The sequence below is a fragment of the Microtus ochrogaster genome, chromosome 22, assembly GCF_000317375.1.
Source record: "Microtus ochrogaster isolate Prairie Vole_2 chromosome 22, MicOch1.0, whole genome shotgun sequence".
NCBI classification, from domain to species: Eukaryota; Metazoa; Chordata; class Mammalia; order Rodentia; family Cricetidae; genus Microtus; species Microtus ochrogaster.
In genome coordinates, this window is record NC_022023.1 from 13,408,658 (window position 1) to 13,428,792 (window position 20,135).

Genomic DNA, 20,135 nt, shown 5'->3' on the forward strand with positions numbered 1-20,135 from the left:
GAGAGAGAGAGAGAGAGAGAGAGAGAGAGAGAGAGAGAGAGAGAGAAAGAGAGAGAGAGGAATGTGTAGGTGTCCACAAAGGTCAGAATAGGTCATCAGGTCCCTGGAGCTGGAGTTACAGGTGGTTAGTGAGCTGAGCTCAGGTCCTCTGGAAGAGCAGCAAATTCTTTTAACTGCTGGGCCATCTTTCCAGCCCTTAGAAAAGAAACCTTAATTTTTCTCAAACTCAGTTTTATGGGGTCCTTGGACCTATTGTTGTTACACTTAATCCATGTAAATCTATCACTAAAGTAATTTGGTTCTTATTACTAGAACACTGAAGTCTTTAAGGATGAATTGTCATTATTTCTAGAGTTTGCTTGCAAATGGCCAGTGGCAAGGAAAACATGGGTAGCACTAACCTTGGCAAAATGTAAGTGACAAATCTACATCGGAAGTAGCCAGATGTTTATGGCAAGGTGGCATCTCCTGTCTGTAAGCTCTACATCTTTCACGGTACCTAAACAAAAAGATGTAAGGGGAGGGGGGAGAAGAATAGAGTGTTGTGGTCTATGCCTGGGCAGGAGTGTGCTTGCGGTCTCTAAGCCTCTTCTGGAGCCACAAGTAGAACACCATGCCCAGCCGTCTATGTTCTCTAAGCGTTCCTTGACTGTCGGTCATGGTAAGATGCAGGGGAGTCTTTGAGTCCAGTCTGGGCACAGGAGATTGTAGCTAGACCTTGGGATAAACCAAGTCAACCCCAGACCACTGGGCCACGCCTCCCACTGTCCAGATCCCAGCCAATCAATGTGGGCACGCCCACCTCCTTGTTACATATGTATGACCCTGACTGGCCTTCTGGCTTCTTTTCTGTCCCCGGCACCAGATGCAGGCAGGCAATTGCTCCTGCTTCTGAGGGAGGAGAGCACATTAGCTCTACAGGCCCCTTTCCGAAAGCTCATTTGAAACAGACCCCTGCCTGCAGGCTCCCAGCCTCCCAGCTCCTTCACTATCCTCAGGGACCACTGGCAGCAGACCAGGCCTCATGAAAACTTCAAAGGCATCCCAGCGCTACAGAAGCATCCGGAGAAACGCCAGTCAGTGCTACCTCTACCAGGACTCCCTGCTGCTTGGGTAAGTGCCCTGCTGGGTTTCTCCGAAATGAATGCCTAAACTTACTTCTCTGGGGTCACATAGGAGCGGGGGTGTCGAGCACAGCAATGCTCCCCCTGAGGGAGAAGCAGCAACCTGCTGTTTCTTGACTGGAGCTATATTCGGCCCTCACTTTGTTGCCGGCCAATGGGGCGCACACCAAAAGCCCACACTTGGGCTTCTTCCGGCTTGTCCCGGTTTCCTCGGTGCTAGTGTCAGAACAGAGCAGACAAGACACCTGTCACCTCAGATAAATCAGGTGTCCCTGGAAAAGATCTCTGATAACTTAGAAGTGGGCGAGGGTGGGAACTGAATGTGTTCGTTTTTAATTAGGAATTTTGTTGTTGTTGTTGTTAAATACTGAAACCTCTGCCAACTCTGGAGAAATTTTTGCTTCAAGCAGATAAAAGACATCTCAATGAGAGCTAAAGGAAATGTTTTCTCTTGCTAAAGCCATAGGTTATTCATGCCCACTTAAAAATGTATTAAGTTACATATTAAATATTACTAGGGGGGAAGGCCCTGTTATTGTTGAAAAAGTGTTCTTCTGTGCAGTAGCTATGCCCCCGAGGAGTCTGTCCCGTGCATCACTTAACTCATTCTTTCTTTGCAAAAACCACTCACTTAACTCCCTTGTCTTGGCTTTAAAATGAACACAGGTAAACATTGAGGCATCTCTAGGTGATACATGTCTGTGGGAGAAGGAGGCAGTCTGCCCCCAAACCTTGCTGGTCACCTGGATGAGCCTACAAATGAGACTGTGTCCCCTATCAAAACTGTTGCACCTCTAGCATGGGCTCAAATGTGGGGAACCCTCCTCTCCTCTCTCCTTTGGTGTCTCTTGCCTTGGAAATCACTCTTTTTTTGCCGAGCACTGAAGTAATAGAGTCCCACAAATGAGTTTCTATGGGCTCCTGAGTCTCAGTCTGCACACACACACACACACACACACACACACACACACACCATACAGTTGACCCTAGGACAGTCAGATGCAGAAAATACCCAGGAAAGATGTTCTTTGCTGGAAACAATTCTGTAATCAGATTTCCTCCACGATGCCCCGTTTCCATTCAGTAACTCAGATGACAGCTTTAATGCTGATGAAACGGGGGACAGCAGTGATCCGGAGCAAATCTTCCAGAATATACAGTTCCAGAAAGATCTCATGGCCAACATCCGTTGCAGACCCTGGACCATGGGACAGAAGCTGCGGGCGCTGAGGTAAGGAACTCCAAGGCAATCATTAATACGTGCAAATATACTTTATGGTAAACAACCCCATCCTGCCATGGAACCTGGGGGAAGAGGGACGCTGGAACCGTGACCATCTTGCATCTGACTCAGAGAAGTCCCAACGATGCTGGAAGGGACCATCTAGTCACATAGCTGTTATAGTGCGTGCGTGCGTGCGTGAGTGCGTGTGTGTGTGTGTGTGTGTGTGTGTGTGTGTGTGTGTGTGTGTTGGTAGACAGTTTGAAGTTTCTAATCTCTCTTCTAAACATTAGATTTTCACATTGTCTCCCAATTCTCAGGAGACAGCGTGAGAGCCAGAATCAGAGACATCCCCTTCACCTCCCGCTTTTGTCTCTCCTGGGAAGGAAGTCTCTTAAGTGGCTGACCAGGTTATTAGGATATATTTTGAGTCTATCAGAGAATCTGTCTCCCTCGTAGTTAAGTGCTTAGAATTTTAAGACAGATTCCCTCCTTGAATTCAAACACTACCCCTTTTCATCTCTAACTGTTCATCACCGGACAAGATCCCTAATTTCTCTGATGCAGGGTCCTCTCTTTAAAGCTGAAGTGGCATAGGCTATGACTCTTACCTCCTGTAACAGTGTTGCTGAAAATGGCAATGGTCAAGCCCTCAGAGTGCTGTCAAAAACACGGCCTGTGGCACCTCTCAGAAGCAGAGCCAGACACTATGGGAGATGAACTCAGTCTCCCCTACCCTCTGTCTCCTCTCATCTCTGTGACCCTAGGGATGGGATCCAAGGCTCCACAACTAATAGTCCATACTCAACCTCTGAATGACATCCCAGGCCCCAAGCAGTTTTAATATCCATTCAGCTTCATCCTTTTGTCCACTCAAGTTTGAACTCCTGAGGTTTGAGCTTATTGAACATGAGATGCGCTAAGCACTGTGGGTGTTAGTTATGTGTTCAATGTGCATGTAATATGTATGTAGTATGTAATATGCATGCCTAAGAAGGGGGCAATTGTCACAGATCCCATAAGGGGAGTTGGAGGCATGGTCTTCATAACTGATGTTACTGAGCTGTGATGGTGAACATTATGTTTAGAGGGTAATTTCCTGTGCATCAGTCCCTAGACCCACTGTTCAGGTGCCTCCTGTGTACCCAGAACCACGGTCACATCGTGCTCTTCGGGGTGATTTGCTAGATGCCAGGGCTCATTCCTTTCCCTTCGCACCTCCCATCTATCAGGCTGGGGCATCTTCCTATCGAATCATCCTTTCCTGGGACTTGACCCCAAGTCTGATCAACGTGCCTCTCTGGTTAAAGACATCCACACTTCCTTCTCGGAAGGCTAGCCTGGGTTCTCCTCTGCCCACTTCCCCGAATGTCTGGTTCTGGATCTCATAGTCTTCATCCTTTGAGAGTGAGCAGCAGTGTGCTCACGTGTCAGATGAGAAAGACTAATTAAGAGTGATTGAGAAAGCAGCCTAAGCAAACACACACACACACACACACACACACACACACACACACACCACTTCCCTAGCCCTCCTCCCCCCACCACCGCCATACTCCCAACTCCCACCCCCATGCCCCATCCCACCCCACCCCCCAAACTCCCACCCCACCTTTAGTGTTGAGATCAGCTTTAAACTGGACCCTTTGGGCAAAATAGAAGAGAGTCCCTGAGAGTACTAAGGGTGGGTGGGGACAGGAAGTTGAGCAGACCAGGTTGGGGGTGGGATAATGGAGGAGGGGGAGAGCCCTGAAAGAGACTACTAGAAAGTGGGAACATTTCAGGGTCAGGTAAAAACTTGACAATGTCCCTTTCTTGAAGCAGGCTCCTTGAAGAAAAAGAAGTATGGCTTTCACTACTAAAAAAAGTGACTAAAAGCGACTGAAAACGGGGTGGTCTTACAGAGAATTGGGGGCAATTTCCAGGACATACAATAGCTGCTTGCAATGGTCTATAACTCCAGTCCCAGGGATTCTAGCTCCCTGACCTCCACTGGCACTGCACTCATGGGGAACACAGACATACATGCCGAAAAACACACGTATACATAAAAATAAAATCTCAAGAAACATAATAAAAAGAAATACTTGGAAGAGTCAAGCCGTCAAGTGGAAGAGTTGAGGTATACTGGGTACCCTCGGGATACCCAAAGTCTATGATGCCCAGTCAGCTACTGGCTGAGAAACACTTGGAGAAATTCAGTCATAACGAACTGGTGTGGATTCACTATTTCCAATTAGTTCGTCCACAAAAATGTTATGACAGTTGTGAGATTTGTGTGTGTGCATGTGTGCATCCACACGTGTGTGTTCAAGCACACCTGCATGATTTTATGTGTACCATGATGTGTGTACAGGCATCTGGAAGTCAAAAAGGGCACCCAAACCCCGGAACTGGAATGGTAAAGTGGCTGTAAACCACCATGTAAGTGCTGGCAACAGAGCTCGGGTCTTCAGAAAGAGCAGTAAGCAGTCTTAACTGCTGGACCACCTCTCCAAACCTTTAAAACAGTTTAAAAGGCATTTTCTTGTTAGCAAAAGTCAGGAAATGAAATATTTTAATTCCACTCCTGTATCAGTTGGTGCTTTTTTTTTTCCTGCTCTGCCTTCACATATTTTGAAAACTGGTGAACGTGGGAAAGTTGTAATAACTTTTATGTTTTTCTTCTCCCAGACGAGCAAAAGAGATTGTGCTGAAGTTTGAAGGAAGGTTGACTAGGACGCGAGGCTACCAAGCAGCTGGAGCAGAGGTAAAGAGCCCACATGAGGCACAGCTGGCCTCATTTGCTACTGTCTCTAGAACCCAGAAGTTTCTGTCCCACCTGGTCCGGCAGCTGTTCAGTCCCAAAGAAACACACCCAGACTTATATTAATTATAAACCGTTTGGCCTATTAGCTCAGGCTTAATATTAACTAGCTCCTACAACTTGAATTAACCCATAAGTCTTGTCTAAGTTTAGCCACATTGCTTGGTACTTTTTCTCAGTAAGGCATTCTCATATTGCTTCCTCTGCACCTGGCTTGTGACTGATTCTCTGTCTTTCCTCTTCCCAGAATTCTCCTGGTCTGGTTGCCCCACCTATACTTCATGCCTGGCTACTGGCCAATCAGCATTTAATTGAGCTAATATGAGTGACAAATCTTTACAGTGTACAAAAGCATTATCCCACAACAAGAAGCACTGTTGTCCCCAGTCGCCATACATAGGCTAGGAGCACCCAGCATTAATAACTGCAGAATAGGGGACAAGACCTCAAGTTTGAACTCTGCCAAGCCTGGATCTTAGCCTTGGGTACCACCAGTTATCAGTTGTATAATATGGGTAAGCCTGGTTTGTTTTTTGTAAGAACTATCTAAGACCCTTCCTGACTCAACCCCATACATGTCAGTTGCTCTTGCTTCTTTCTCTATATGTGCTATATCGTTATTAAGTGAAATCTTCAGACAGTTATAAAGGAAAAGGATAGAGTGCCACCCACTGACCTCTACTGCTCCCAGTACAGATGAGCCAATGGCTGCCCAAGAAAAGAACTTCCTGGGGCTCATGATGAGACAGATGTACAGTGAGAACTAGAGCCAGATCTCTGACTCCTGCCCTGTGCTTCTTTGGTGTTAGGACTGTAAACCAGTGCAGATACCGGATGTTTAATAAGTCCAGGCATTTGCTGAAGGATGCTTGAGCAGCCCTGCCTCTGGAGATCATAGGGGCACAAGGGGTCAGAAATTTTGGTGTATTTCTGGGCTCTGGATATGAGGCAGGTATGCAAAACACAGATGATGCCAGGCAGACATAAGAAAATTGCAAGGAAGACCAGTGACCCTAATAAGCAAAATCCAGAGACAGTCTACCTCTTCCTGACTGCTCACATGCAGCCTGTGTGACCGCTCATGGGAGCAGTGTCTGTCTTTGACTTGGCTCTCAAATCGTGAGCTAAAAGACAGCTCCAACTTCTGATAAAACTCAGATTTCCATGTACACACAGTCATTTGGCCTTAGCAGATGCATGCAGAATGACATTATCCTGTGAGTCTGTGTGAGGACCGTGTGCTGTCTTACAGTTGGGAATGCGGTAATTACATTTGTGGCTCTTCCTTGTGCAATGATATCATTTGCTTCCAACACAAGCCCGGACTGGTTGTGTGTTAGAATGCACAACCTGTCAATTTTGCTGGAGAGCAGAGCCGGCATAGGCCACATTCTTCTTTGTTCTCCTTTGAGAACGCAATGATTTCATACTCTTGGCAAATTGTATAAGTCCACAAGACAAAATTCCCAAGCTTATTCTTGGCAGCTTTGGCCAGGACAAAGGCCAGAAACTAGCTTTGTAGGATGCAAGATGAATCTGGGGTGGAACTCATTTTCAGGGAAGATTCTAGACTTTTGGTATTTAGCCAGGATACAGATAGAATCATCTGGGGAGCTGGTGAATCAAACAGATTTATAGGCTCCACTCCCAGAGCTCCCAGAGCTCCCAGGGGTCTACGGCTGGGTCAAATGGATATCTTGAGATGACATTCTTCACATGATTTCGCCTTTCCTCATCCTCAACCCATGAATAAGGCAGACTTTGACCCAAAAGAGTATAGATCTTAGGGCTGGGGTGTAGCCCAGTTAATAGTATGGTTGCCTAGCCTGTGAAAAGCCCTCATCTCAATTAGCAATACACTAACTGGATGTGGTGAGGTCCTCACACATGAGGTAGAGACAGAAGGATCAAAGTTCAAGATTATACTTAGGTGTATTGTGAATTTGAAGCCAACCTGGGATTCATGAGAGTCTGTCTCCACAAAGGAATGCAGAACTCATAGCACAGAGGGCAAACTGTTATATACTGTCTGGTCAGGACACAGGGAAAATAAAGGGCTACTTTGGTCTCAGAGATGCTAATGACCTGAGAAGCCATAATTAAGGGTTCTGTGGGTGTGTATGGGATCCTCTCCTCTACCCAGAACCCCATTACTGAGGTAAAGAATGTGAAGATTCCTAATCATGGCCTCTCCTGTGTAGCTCTGGCGGAAATTCGCCCGTTTGGCCTGCAACTTTGTGGTCATCTTCATCCCCTGGGAAATGAGGATAAAGAAAATTGAGAGTAAGTATCTGCTGGAGGCGTGGAGGGGGGATGTACAGCTGTGGCCAGCACACAGCCTAAGACATCTGGTGGGTCTTGGCCCTTATGGCGTAGGCACTTGTACAGCTAGAGGCCCAGCTCAAGTGGGACTCAGAGTTGGAAGACCGGGTACCTTCCACCGCCTCCCAGGATAGAAAAGGACACAGGCTGCATTTCCATGCTCAGGCATGGCCGCATGTTCATTCCTAGATCGTTCAGTCAGACAGCAAACTCTGAAGGATCAGTGAAAAACTCTGAGAGATATAAACTCCCAGATACAAACATGAAAATGCATGTTTTTATAGAATACTGTAAGCGTCTAGAAAATCCATGCTAAAAATAAATAAACCATACCCCAAACTCCTCCTTCATCATCTCCTTCTCCTCCTGGCCCACATGCCCAGAGGAATCAACAAACTTTAAAATGTCCCAAAGTGAAGGATGAGCATGAAGCTGAAGCCAAGCTGATGATATTCTTTTGAAGAGACAGGGGAAACATTCATTTAAAGTTGTAGACATTCCCCAAAATCAGTTCCCAAGTCTAATGCAATTCCACAAATCTGCTTGGTGTGTTGCTCAGCGTCTTGATCACATGGTCATAAAATGCAATGTAGCACCGCTCTTGCTGTGTGTGCTGCTGCCGGTGAAGGTGGAGGACGATGCTGGACACAGGCTTTCTGTGCTGGGAGGGTTGATCAGAGCCACTCTCGTGTTGCCTTCCCACAGGTCACTTCGGATCTGGTGTGGCCTCCTACTTCATCTTCCTGAGGTGGTTATTCGGAATTAACATAGTGCTCACAGTGATGACGGGTGCTTTCGTTGTCATTCCCGAGGTAAGAGTTGTCCCAGGAGCCGGGAGGTGCAAGGCGTGAAAGAGAGGCAGGTGCTCCAGCCTGCTGCCCTTGCTGTCATCATAGAAGCCTAGGAAGGACGTGGCAAGCTTTCTGCCAGAGAACATGGAGAATGCATTGGACTTTGTCACTGCCCTTTAGATCTGCCATGTATCGCAAAAGAAGGTTTGAGCCTAGCAGAAACCAGGGAGGGTGGCTGAAATCTGAATTTCATATCATGTTGTTTTTCTTTTGATTATTTTCCCCAACCACTTAATGTTGTAAAAGCCATTCATAGCCATATCTCTGACCATACAAGAAGAGGTGACGGACTATAGTTGGCCTAGATGCTGGTTTGCCTGCCTGGTATTCCATCTAAACTCCTTCTTTATATATAGAACTGTTGGTTTCCTCGGGGCATAAGAGGTCTGGGGACCTCAACGATCTAGCCACAGTAGGCACTTCTAGTTCTTTCACATGGGGTTACATAATAACAACACAGCAAACCCTAATCATGGCATCTGCATAGACACATGGGGATGCGCCAATTCTTTCTTCTAGTCCCCTAGCCCAGAGGAGCATCTTAACTCTTCCTCTTTTACCAGTTAATCGCAGGCCAGCCCTTTGGAAGCACAGCCAGCAAGACCATCCCCCAGGAGCAGGTCATGTCTGCCCAGGATTTGGACACTGTCTGGTCCCTGGGGGTAAGGCTAACGTTGGCTACACCCAGGCTTTGCAGGAGAAATGAAAGGGCCACAGTTCTGGGATCTGGGAATCAGAGACAAGTCTTGGCTCTCTTTGCAGGGCTACCTTCAGTACTCCGTCCTGTTCTACGGGTATTATGGAAGAGAGAGGAGGATCGGGAGAGCCGGCTATCGCCTGCCCTTGGCATATTTCCTGGTGGGGATGGCAGTGTTTGCCTACAGCTTCATCATCCTCTTAAAAAAGTATGACTGTCGATTTTTCAAAACCATGTCTGGAGTCCGGTTAGAGCATGTGTGACCTCACTCCATCCTGTCAATAACCCTGTTAAAGTCGTGAGTCCCTAGCCATTTTATAGAGGAAGAGAGCAAGGCTTGAGAGTTGTTCTAATTTTAACCAGCACTTACTGAGCACTGACTACTTTGTTCAAGGCTCTGTGAAAGGTTTAGAGAGGAAAGCTTAACAATTTATGTGCTATGTATGATTTTAGAAAATGCCGTAGCTGTGCTAATAAGATGCAATCAATGACATCCAGGCGACAGAGGAGAGAAAATAGCTCTCTTTGTATGTTTACCTGTGACCAGGTGATGAATCGTGCCATTGGTGCCTCTTAGTCATCACTGAGAGGAGGTTACCATATAAAGGGACCTCTAACAAACTGGCTAGAGTTAAGACTCCTGCAGTGCCCACCGTGAGCTCCACCAGCTTCACCCAGAGCCCTGTGGCAACTCAGTTTTCCTCTTCGCATGCATTGGCTTGGAAAAGTAGCAGGCTACCAGGCCCCCTTCCATGTTAGCATCCTGTGTAGAGCTTAGGGAGAAAGAGAGAGAGAGACAGAGAGAGAGAGAGAGACAGAGACTTGCAAGGGCATTCAAATGATTGAAGGCTCTCAACTTACCTCCTGGTGGCCTAAAGCTCTCACCAGAACAATTTAAATCCTTTCCTAGGTATTACTCATTAAAAGCAACTCAGAGAAGATGTGAGAGCAAGAAAGTAGCCAGGGAAGAAAGCCAATGCTTATTACTGGAGAAATGACCTAAAAGGCGGGGGGGGGGGGGTGTCTCCTGCCTTCAAATATCTAAGGAATGCCCTGGGCAGGAGGGACTCAGCAGTTCTTAGGGATCCCACGGGGATGAGTTACCATAGGCAGAAGCCACAGGAACATGGCTTGATCTCAGAGGGATGGTGACAACTTTACCATCACAGCTGCAAACATGAGGTGTCCTGGGACAAGTGTACATCAATGGCTGCTGGCCACCAGTGTGCCGGTGGGACTGCCTATCAGATAGTTACCCATGCCATTTCATACTGGGGAAAGGATGGGCTGAGGGTCCAAGTGTGGTTAAAATGCAGCCAGTGCTCTGCTCATCAAGCAGGGATTGAGGACCTGTGTCAGAAGACAGTTTGCCCCAGGTCAGGTTGTGGCACCCTGGAGAGAGTGTGTGAGACTCACGCCTATGACTGGCTGGGGCCTCTCTTGCAGAATGGCTAAGAACTCACGCACAAGCCTGGCCAGTGCTTCCAATGAAAACTACACCTTCTGCTGGAGGGTATTTTGTGCCTGGGATTACCTCATTGGGAACCCAGAGGCTGCAGAGAGCAAAACAGCCGCCATTGTGAACAGCATTAGGGTGAGTGGAAAGACTGCAAGACAGTCTGCGCCCCCTGCTGGCCAAACCAGCTGCTCCCTTTCCTCCCAGCCCAGGGCAGCAGATCCAGGGAGGTCAACATGACCTGGAAATGTACCCAAGAACCTATAGGATGTAAGAAGGAAAGCTCCAAACGACTCTTAATATTTCTATATATTGTTTTGTCTTAAAATTTTGATTTGCGTATTTTTTTATAATTTACATGATGGCTTCTTCTTCTTGGTTTTTCGAGACAAGGTTTTACTGTAGTTTTGGAGCCTGTCCTGGAACTAGCTCTGATAGACCAGGCTGGACTCGAACCCACAGAGATCCACCTGCCTCTGCCTCCCAAGTGCTGGGATTAAAGGCGTGTGCCACCAGGGACCAGATTACACGATGGATTCTTAAAGCCTATAAATGAATAAATATTTCTACATTATGTATGTAAGGTTTTATCTTTAACTTAGAAGTCAGTGTGATTGAAATCAGTCAGAGATTTGGGTCAGCTGAATGTCATAGACAACCAAAGGAAACCTCGTTCTGAGTGGAAAATATTTCCATGATCCAAAGTATCACAGCCTTTTCTCTCCATTCTTTCTTTCCAATCTCCTCTTTTTTGCTTAATTGATTATTAGATAATTGATATCCAATTCATTGCTGTCAATAGAAACTTATAGACCAAAGTCATAGACATTGAAAAAAAGAATTAACGCACGCCTTTAATCCCAGCACTCGGGAGGCAGAGGCAGGTGGATCTCTGTGAGTTCGAGACCAGCCTGGTCTACAGAACTAGGTTCCAGGACAGGCTCCAAAACCACAGAGAAACCCTGTCTCGAAAAACCAAAAAAAAAAAAAAAAAAAAGAATTAAGATAATAGATCAGTGTTTGGGGGTGAGGCGGTTTTGTTGGTGTGGTTTTTCTTTTTGCTTTTGGCCCCAGGCTGGCTTCACACTGTGTGGCCAGGCACCTGAAGTGGATCCTCCTATGGACTGGGATTACAGGGTGTGCCCAGTTGGATACATTATTCCTAGTGGTTGTAATTGGTTATGAGGCTAAGTTTCCAATGCTGTGTGTGTTTTTCCTTCCAGGAGGCCATACTGGAAGAACAAGAAAAGAAAAAACACAAAAACATGTAAGTATTAATAAACCCACTCATCAATTTTTTGCCTCATTTGGTTCAAAAAGTTATCAAGTTATTGGTATCTTATTTTCATAATTGTTAGGCCCTGTCCTCATTAGGACAGATGTGCCCACCTGCCTTGTGTCCTTGTTGATTGCATAGTCCTTCTGTTCCGGTACGTGTGTAGCTGCTGGCTAGTGGGAATGATGGAAGCAGGGGAGCCAGAAGGAGCTGTATACAAGCAGCTGGGAGAGGTGACTTCTAGCCCTCCCTGGCATAAACCCCAGCGACCCAGAAGGCTGACCCACAACCTTTGGGATCTATGCTTCCTCTCCGGTAAAATGGCAGGATGAGCTCCAATCAGGCCTCTCAGAGGCCAGAGAACAAGCCCACCAGAGTCGCCTACAGTCTCTGAAAGCACAGACCTCAGTTTGGATTAGCATCCCTGTCAATGGGATGTGGGGTCTATGTCTTCATCACATCCAATCCAGTGGTTTAAATGACCCCTGGAATTTGAAAATGACATCCACCTTTAAGTTCATTCTAGGTCCAAGAGGTCTTACTCAACAATTCACTCCTGGGGAACCACGGAGGGACCAGTTTTCTCAAGCCCTGGTCGTCATCCGTTCGTTGAGGGGAAGGCAGAGATGCAGTGGGTACTTGGGGACCAGGACAGAAACAGAGAAAGAGGGCATTACCATTTATCCACTGGGCTCCAGGCTCGGCCATGCCTTAACTGGTGGGATCGCCAGGAAGGACACCAGGGACGTGGCCACGGGGAGCCAGTCATTGTATCCCCGTCACGTTCCTCCTAGCTAGTGCCCAGTGAGTAGTATGACCCTGGCAATGACTGTGTGCTCTAGAGGCAGGAGGATGGCATTGGTGGGCCTAGCTCGCTCAGTGTTTTCTGGCCCAAAGGAATAATCCTGTCATGTGGCACACTAGGTTTTCCTTTCTTTAACCTGGAAGATACCAGTAGGAATCAGTTTCTTTTATAAGGATGAAGGGCAAAAGTGTACATAAGGGAAATAATCCCCCAGTAGTGGGATTGCATGGGAAAAGTAGTACAATTCTTGTGTGCCCCTACAAATCGCCTTGGCCCTTTCTCTTTCTCTAAGCAGAGTTATGCTTGCTTGTTCATACCTAGCTACCCCAGTGCTGCACTGGGAAGTGCTCTCAGGTCACAGGAAGTGTCATGGCCCACACTCATGTACCATCCTCCACAAGCTGGGCACACTCTGGGCGTGAGTACCTATGGAGTCTCCCAGCGCCGTAGGAAACAGAATGAACGCTTCTCTCTCATATGCTGGGTACACAGGGAGCATCCCGTTGTCCTGAGCGGGCCTCCAGCTGTGTCCAGCTGTGGCAGCCTCTACCCCTCAGCCTCATGGTGATGGCTCATCTCACCTCTACTTCCCCAGCCTCACTCCTGCTTGCTGGAGTTATTTCCCAAGTCAACTCCCTGCAGACAAGCCTTTGCCTGGAGCTCTGATTTCAGGGAAACCAGGCTAAGACCAACCCTAAAATGGGCAGAAGAAAATGCTTTGGGAAAAGACTAACCAGTCGGTTGCCCAGAACTTACAAAGGAGGGGCTCTTCTATGTAAATTATAGAATCACTAATGATTTACCAATGCTCTCACACAATCAGAGGAAATGCCACCAAACAAGGGAGGAGATGTTCCCAAATCCCATCTCATGGTGACAGAGTTGCCGGTTCGTCTGACAAATATCGCTGAAGTCCTTAGATGAGCTGGGAGTGGGGGCTGTTCTGAGAGCTGTGAACACAGGGATGAAAAAGATACAAGATTCTGAGCTCTCACAAAACTCGGAGGAAAGACAGCTAGTCACCAAGTAAATACATGGCAGATGTATAGACCAGACTCATGGTGTGGAGTGATGGGCGGGTCCACTGCCCATCATCTGAAAGACAGGAAGGAGGCCAGTCTCTCCCCTCACTGCCATTCTTCTTCTGCTGGAAGCTACGCGCATTCCTGTCTGCATTGCAGAACTCTAATGTGTTATGTGAGTGGGGTGTGTGTGTATATACAGGCTAGAGCAGGTATGGATACACATGAGTATGCGTGAATGCCAGAAGCACATAGCATGTGTCTTTCCTCGGTCCGATCTACCTTTATGGTTTGAGGCCGGGAGCTCATTTGCACAGGCTTGCTGGCCAATGAGCTTCCGGGATCTGCCTGGCTCTCAGAATCTGAACTCAGGTCCTCATGCTTGCGTGACAGGCACTTTATAGCAGAGTCACCTCCCCATCCCTGAAGGACTCCTATTATAAGCGACAAACCTCGAACCGAAACCCACATACTCAGACCCTAAAACAAACGTTTGATGGTTTCTTAAAAGTTCCAGGCGGCTGGCTTGCCAAATTTATAGCTCTGTCGATCTCGCAGAAAACCAGAGGTAGAGGAAGCAGAGAAGCAGCTTGGGGAAGCAGGGGAAGACTCCCATCCTAAAGTCCTACCATCTGCCTCCTTTTCTCTTCAGGGCGGTGACTGTCTGCCTGAGAATCATTGCCAACATCCTGGTGCTCCTCTCGCTGGCTGGGAGCATATATCTCATTTACTTTGTGGTGGACAGGTCCCAGAAGCTGGAACAGTCGAAGAAGGAGCTGACACTTTGGGAAAAGAATGAGGTACCCGTTGACCAGCAATGTTATTAGCAGGTTGTGTGTGCTTCAAGGGGGGATGTGACGAAATTTTTCCTCCTCTCTGCTTTTTTAGTGAATCAGACCAAAATATCTCTAGAAATGTCGGTAGCCTGCTAGTTCTAGAGTATGGATCAGGGCCTTCAGCTCCAGCAGCGTCAAGCCCTAGTTGAATAGCTAGGAAGATCTTCACTCAGGAACTCCCCCGGGTGCTCATACTGACCCCCATGGTTCGGCTTTGCCCTGCTCACTTCTATTTCTGTGCGTCCACACTCTAGGCATGGGCTCTGCCCACAGACCTGCATCAGTGTCCACACTGATGCACAGGGTGTGCCTCAAATCCCTCTAACTCTCTCATCCGACACTTGGGTAGTTTCCAGAACCAGCCACACAAACTGTTTTTGGGCATTGAACAACCCTCCCCCAACTGTGTGAATATCTCCATAAGAAAACAAGTACCAACCAAGCAGGAGGTTAGGGAGAATTTCAGAATGTCTAGTATTTGTTGTGACTGTTGTCCTGAACATTTGGCCCAACTTACCACCAAGATCTGAAAAACAAAAATAACCCCAAACCATCTTTTGGATTACTCTGATAAAAAAAACTAACTAGCATCCACTCTAAAAGCAGTTAGATGGCATACATCTGTCCTGTGTGTGTTCTGTGTGTGTTCACCCATGTGTAATCATTTCTTAGAACCTGAGATTACACCACGCAGCCTTTCCCATGCCTCCTTGTGTTTTATACCAGTTATATGGGTTAAATAAATTTATACCTATTTGCACTTTTATAAAGTGGCAAATTTTAAAACATCCGTTCAGAAATTACTTCTTAAGTTAGCTCAAACGTCTTGTGAACCAGCTTAAATTCGCCTTTCTTTTGCCATCAGCCCAGACAAACAAGAGCCAGGCATGGTTCTCCAGATAATTAATCCCCCGTGTACAGAGGGATATTCAATTACGTCTCTGCCTTCCCCTTTCTGATCATAATGGTCGCAATTATTTCCATCCTCCATCCAAGGTCAGGGAGGTATAAATACAATGAATTAGTGATTGGTACTTGTGACAGAAATGCTACCGAAGCCCAGGCAGCATGCAGAAGCATCCTCATAACCTTAAAGGAGCATTCCGGAAAGGAACAAACTCAGACTTGGGGAGGTTTCTAAACAGGAGCTCGGTGTCCCTGTGACTGGTAGGTGGCCCCATAGAAAACCAGCTGTGGTTGTGGGAAGTGGGGCTTGAGAAACATATGCTCTCTCTACAGGTTAGTGTGGTGGTCTCCCTTGTTACCATGATAGCACCGTCTGCCTTCGACCTTATTGCTGCCTTGGAGATGTACCACCCCCGGACGACGCTGCGTTTCCAGTTAGCAAGGTATAGCATCCTGGCTGGAAGAGCCCCAAGGTGGCTCAGCCATCATCCACCCACAAAGGAACTAGTTGGATTCCTGCAGTTACAGCATGCTTCTTTTCTTCTGCACTTAGCATAAAGCTTTCCCTTAGGGACATAGCTCAAGAAAAGGCGGGGGGGGGGGGGACAACGGGAATGAAAGAAAAGGAGTCAGGAAGGAGCGAACAGAATGATGTGGGTAACGCAGCTGGAATCATGGGTAATGAAGAAGAGGAGGGACAGAGGGGAAGAGGGGGGACGTGGCAGGAAAAGCAGACACAAAAGAGCAGCAAGATGATGGAATGTGTGTCTGGGTTTCCTCATTATTGAATTCCCTCTGTGTTTGGACTCTGAGTGGCAGAATAGACCCTCACTGTTTGCCAGACGCACTCTGCTATTAACTATCCAAGCAAAAAGTTGTACAACGCGATGCACGGTACCAAGACAGCCAGTGGCCGCCACGGCAGATGTCGAAAGCAGATGTTGTCTGAGCTGCAGCAGACTGGGTGTGCAAGCAAAACATTCCAAGACCGCCTCCTCAAGAGTTAGAGCCACATCCGTGTCTAGCAAGGGCTGGATTTCTAAAAAACCTGCTTTTCTTCCCTGGATTTCTTTCTCCTCCACTTGAGTGATGCATTGGTAAGCAGAGAACATGGTATAGGAGGTTCCTGTCCACGCTGGCTTCTCCATGCCAACTCCTGCAACACCTCGTGACACTCCCCCAAACCTCAGAACACCCCGAGAAGGATTGCTTCCATTCAGGAGTCAGTAAATACCTTCTGAAAAAGACATAGCAGCCAATATTTTAGATTCTGCCATCTATGTATCCATCTCCATCCCAAGTACTAAGGGAGAAGCATGAAAATTACCACGGCTGATAAGGCAAACCAAGGGCTCGGCTGTCTGACAGTACTTTATTTACTAAAATAGGTAAAAAGTATTTTTTGGCTTGAAGCCTCCAGTTCCCCAACTCCTGAAATCCTACTGCCATAAAGACAGAATGCTGTCACCAGAAAGTCAAGGAGTTGACCAAAAACCCACAGCACAGAATAGATCAAAGCTTCGGGCCGGGCCCACCCACCCACCCTCCCGTGTTCTGCACCTCTCCAGCCTGGATAAGAAGTACCTTCCTCAGTTCCTTCCTTGCCCACGGGCACTGGGGACAATCAATTCCATTATTGCATTTGGTGTAACAGCAATCCTATTACACAGATTGGCCTCGTTATTCATACTCAAAACCAGAGAAACAGAGCCACAGAGAGACATAACCCCGGACAAACAAGACATCGTTTTGGTAATAAAAGCAAGACATATTATTTCAGTCCCATTAACTCACCAAAGACCATGATACCTTTCATCCAAGATGCAATGAGAGCCCTAGCAAAAGCCCCGGCTCTGCCAAGAAGTCAGCAGGCTCTTTTTCCATCAGCACTCATGTGCTGTGGGTGGGGCTGTATCCCACACAGGCCAAGGCAAATGCTGAGGTCATCCTGGGGTGATGCATAAGGGAGTCCCTTCGTAGTTTCAGAGGAAAAGCAACGGCAAGGGTGTCTCCTCGAGATGCTGTCTACCTACACATGGCGTCACCTGAACCCCATACGGATGAAAGAGGCGGTGCGGATGTGTGGGTCATTGCTTCCATGTGGAAATAGTCTCCTTCAGATAACGCTGTTTCCCTGTCACTGGATTTGCTTCCGCGTTTACACATCACTGACCCAGCGAAGGATCTGCACAGGCTGCTTTCCTTGCCCATCTTATTTCTTTAGATAGATTTCCCATAAGCCCCAAGGCTCCATTGTGGGCAATGCCAGGATGTGTTTTCCAAATAGTCCACTCTGGGAGAACAGACATCGTGTCGATATGATTGGCATAGACTTCAGCAAGCAGATTCCACTCTCTGGCAGCTGCTTGCGTGGTGTGGCTGGAATACTGTCCCTTCGTGCTGCCGTGGAGGCCCGCCTATCTGTCCAAGTGTGGGTGCTGAGATCTACACGCGCCAGGCTGGCCCTTCCAGCCTCATGGAGGCTGAAACAACTCTCTGTGACCCACCTTTCTGGAGAGTGGAACACAGACTTGCTGAGAACTGTGTGGAATGATGCCAGGCAATAAACCTACAGACCAAAAAGCATGGGCCAGATGTTCTATCACCCCCCCCCCACACACACACACACAGAACCCGCATTCTTTCTGCCGCACTAGGGTGTCTAGCAGGCTGGTCCAGGGATGGCTACTGTAGGATCACCTGGGGAGGAAGCAGGCTCCAAACCCCATCCACACCTGCTGAAGCTGGGTGATTCTCGTAGTCTGTGATTTGTTTTGACTTTACATTATCATGTGAGGGTGTGTGTGTGTGTGTTCGTGCTTGTGTGTGTGTGTTTAACGTGGTGTATGTGGAACTCAGGACTACTCGTGAAAGTCAGCCTTCTCTTCCTACTGTGCGGCTCCCAGAGACCAAAGTCAGAGGTCAGGCATGGCCACAAGAGCCCTGTACCCACTGAGCAATCACGCCTGCCCTATAATCTGTGGTTTTTCAGTGACACCCAGATAACTGAAGGAAAGCCACGCGCCGCAACCGCTGCCGTATTATCATGCGCGTGATGACTTGGAACTCTCTGGAAGCCCCAGACTGCTGGTCCTGTGTGCGATCATCTTGGTTCTAAGATGTCTTGTGATATTTTCAGGGTCCTGGTTCTGTATCTAGGCAATCTCTACAGCTTGATCATTGCCCTTCTGGACAAAGTGAACAGCATGAACATTGAGGTGAGGGTCCGGATGGGACAATGCCTACCGTCATTTCTGGGTGGGACCTGTCATAGCTGCCTAGACTGTATAGTACCTGCCATCACTGCTCAGACTGCATAGCCTCCTCCCCCTGCTGCCCAGACTGGACAGTCACCTTCTACCATGGCCTACACTGAATGTTCACCCAACGTCAAGGCCTAGACTGAAGGGTCCCCCACCCATCACTGTCTACACTGGACAGTCTCTTGTCATCTCTCCCCCTCAGCACCCCATGTCAGCATCTTTGTCCTCTTTACGGCTTACATTTGTGTCTCGTATGGCATATCTCAAACCATGCCACTGTGGTCCTTTTAAGACGTGGAGAAAAATTTAAGACCCACTTTCCGAATTAAAAAAAAAAATTAACAGTGCTGTTATGAGAGCCTGGGCTGTTGACACCGTGTTTCCCTGGGCCGTGCTATCTTATTTTTATGCCTCTATCGGGAAAGACTGTCAGCAGCTCTTTCAGATACCCCCAGGAAGATGCGCTGGCCACAGGCACATGGAAAGTGGATGCCACAGCAAACAGTTCAGAGTATGCTCCAGGTCCAGCCCCACAGAGCGGCTTTACTGTTTATTTCAACCCGTTCAACCTTCCACAACACCCTGAGCAGGAGGAGAATGGAAGGAGAGACGGGGGGAGGAGCTTTCTGAGGGTCGTTCACACAAAATACATCATAAATTTCAGGAAATATGGACCAAAGAGACTATGGAGAGCTGGGGATTTGAAGTCACATGGACCTTGATCCTTACCTGCCACTTATTAGCATTCTGTCTGGACCATTAGTGTCCCTGAATCCTTATAGACTTGATCTAAAATCCCCTTGAGGTTAAAAAGGGAGGAATGTATCACCTAGAACCATTTCTGATACTCATTAGGGAACAGTGGACACTGTCTGTTTCAGCTGGTGTCTGTGGGTGTGGTCACTTCCAGTCAAATAGTAAAAGGGAAGGAAAGAAAGAAGAGAGGAACAAGGGGTGAGAGAAAAGGAGACTAGAGGTGGAGAAAGAGATGGGGGGAGAAGGAGAAGGAGAGATGGAGGAAAAGAATAGTCACTCCAAGCTGAATGCTTGCTTACAGACATGAAAATGTCCTTTATTTCCTCCTTCCTTCTCTCCTTCCCATCTCAACAGGAAGCAGCTACCAAGAACATCACAAGCCATTGGGCAGATCCTTCCACCTTCTATGCCACCAGAACGGTGCCTGAAGAAGCACAGTGGCCCACACCCGGGGAAGGAGTGGAGCTCAGGAGAAACGCCAGCACGTGGGTCTTGGAAGAGACAAGCATTCTGACTACCATCATGCCCCACACAAAGGCCAACAAGACGGTGCCCTACGTGCAGAGCCCCCAAGGACAGTGCTGGGAGACATACGTTGGCCAGGTGTTTCCCTCTGCCCCTTGGGAAGTCCCTTCAACACCCCACCTGACAACTCTCGGGCGCATCACTGTTCCTTTTTCATAGAAAACCATCCAACGCGGATCTCTGTGAGTTCGAGACCAGCCTGGTCTACAGAGCTAGTTCCAGGACAGGCTCCAAAGCCACAGAGAAACCCTGTCTCAAAAAAAAAAAA

General features: G+C 47.7%; 1 protein-coding gene across 1 annotated transcript in view; it reads left to right on the plus strand.

The window, feature by feature from the left end:
- The first annotated feature begins 1,024 nt into the window (after window positions 1–1,024).
- Window positions 1,025–20,135, plus strand: part of Tmc3 (transmembrane channel like 3) — a 33,955-nt gene continuing 14,844 nt past the window's right edge. The window contains exons 1-13 of the mRNA XM_005357684.1: window positions 1,025–1,113; window positions 2,209–2,355; window positions 5,020–5,095; window positions 7,354–7,435; window positions 8,180–8,286; window positions 8,889–8,987; window positions 9,088–9,230; window positions 10,469–10,616; window positions 11,702–11,745; window positions 14,234–14,381; window positions 15,657–15,766; window positions 18,463–18,541; window positions 19,697–19,945. Coding sequence (XP_005357741.1) covers window positions 1,025–1,113; window positions 2,209–2,355; window positions 5,020–5,095; window positions 7,354–7,435; window positions 8,180–8,286; window positions 8,889–8,987; window positions 9,088–9,230; window positions 10,469–10,616; window positions 11,702–11,745; window positions 14,234–14,381; window positions 15,657–15,766; window positions 18,463–18,541; window positions 19,697–19,945 — 1,521 coding nt within the window. The remainder of the gene's footprint in view (window positions 1,114–2,208; window positions 2,356–5,019; window positions 5,096–7,353; window positions 7,436–8,179; window positions 8,287–8,888; window positions 8,988–9,087; window positions 9,231–10,468; window positions 10,617–11,701; window positions 11,746–14,233; window positions 14,382–15,656; window positions 15,767–18,462; window positions 18,542–19,696; window positions 19,946–20,135) is intronic.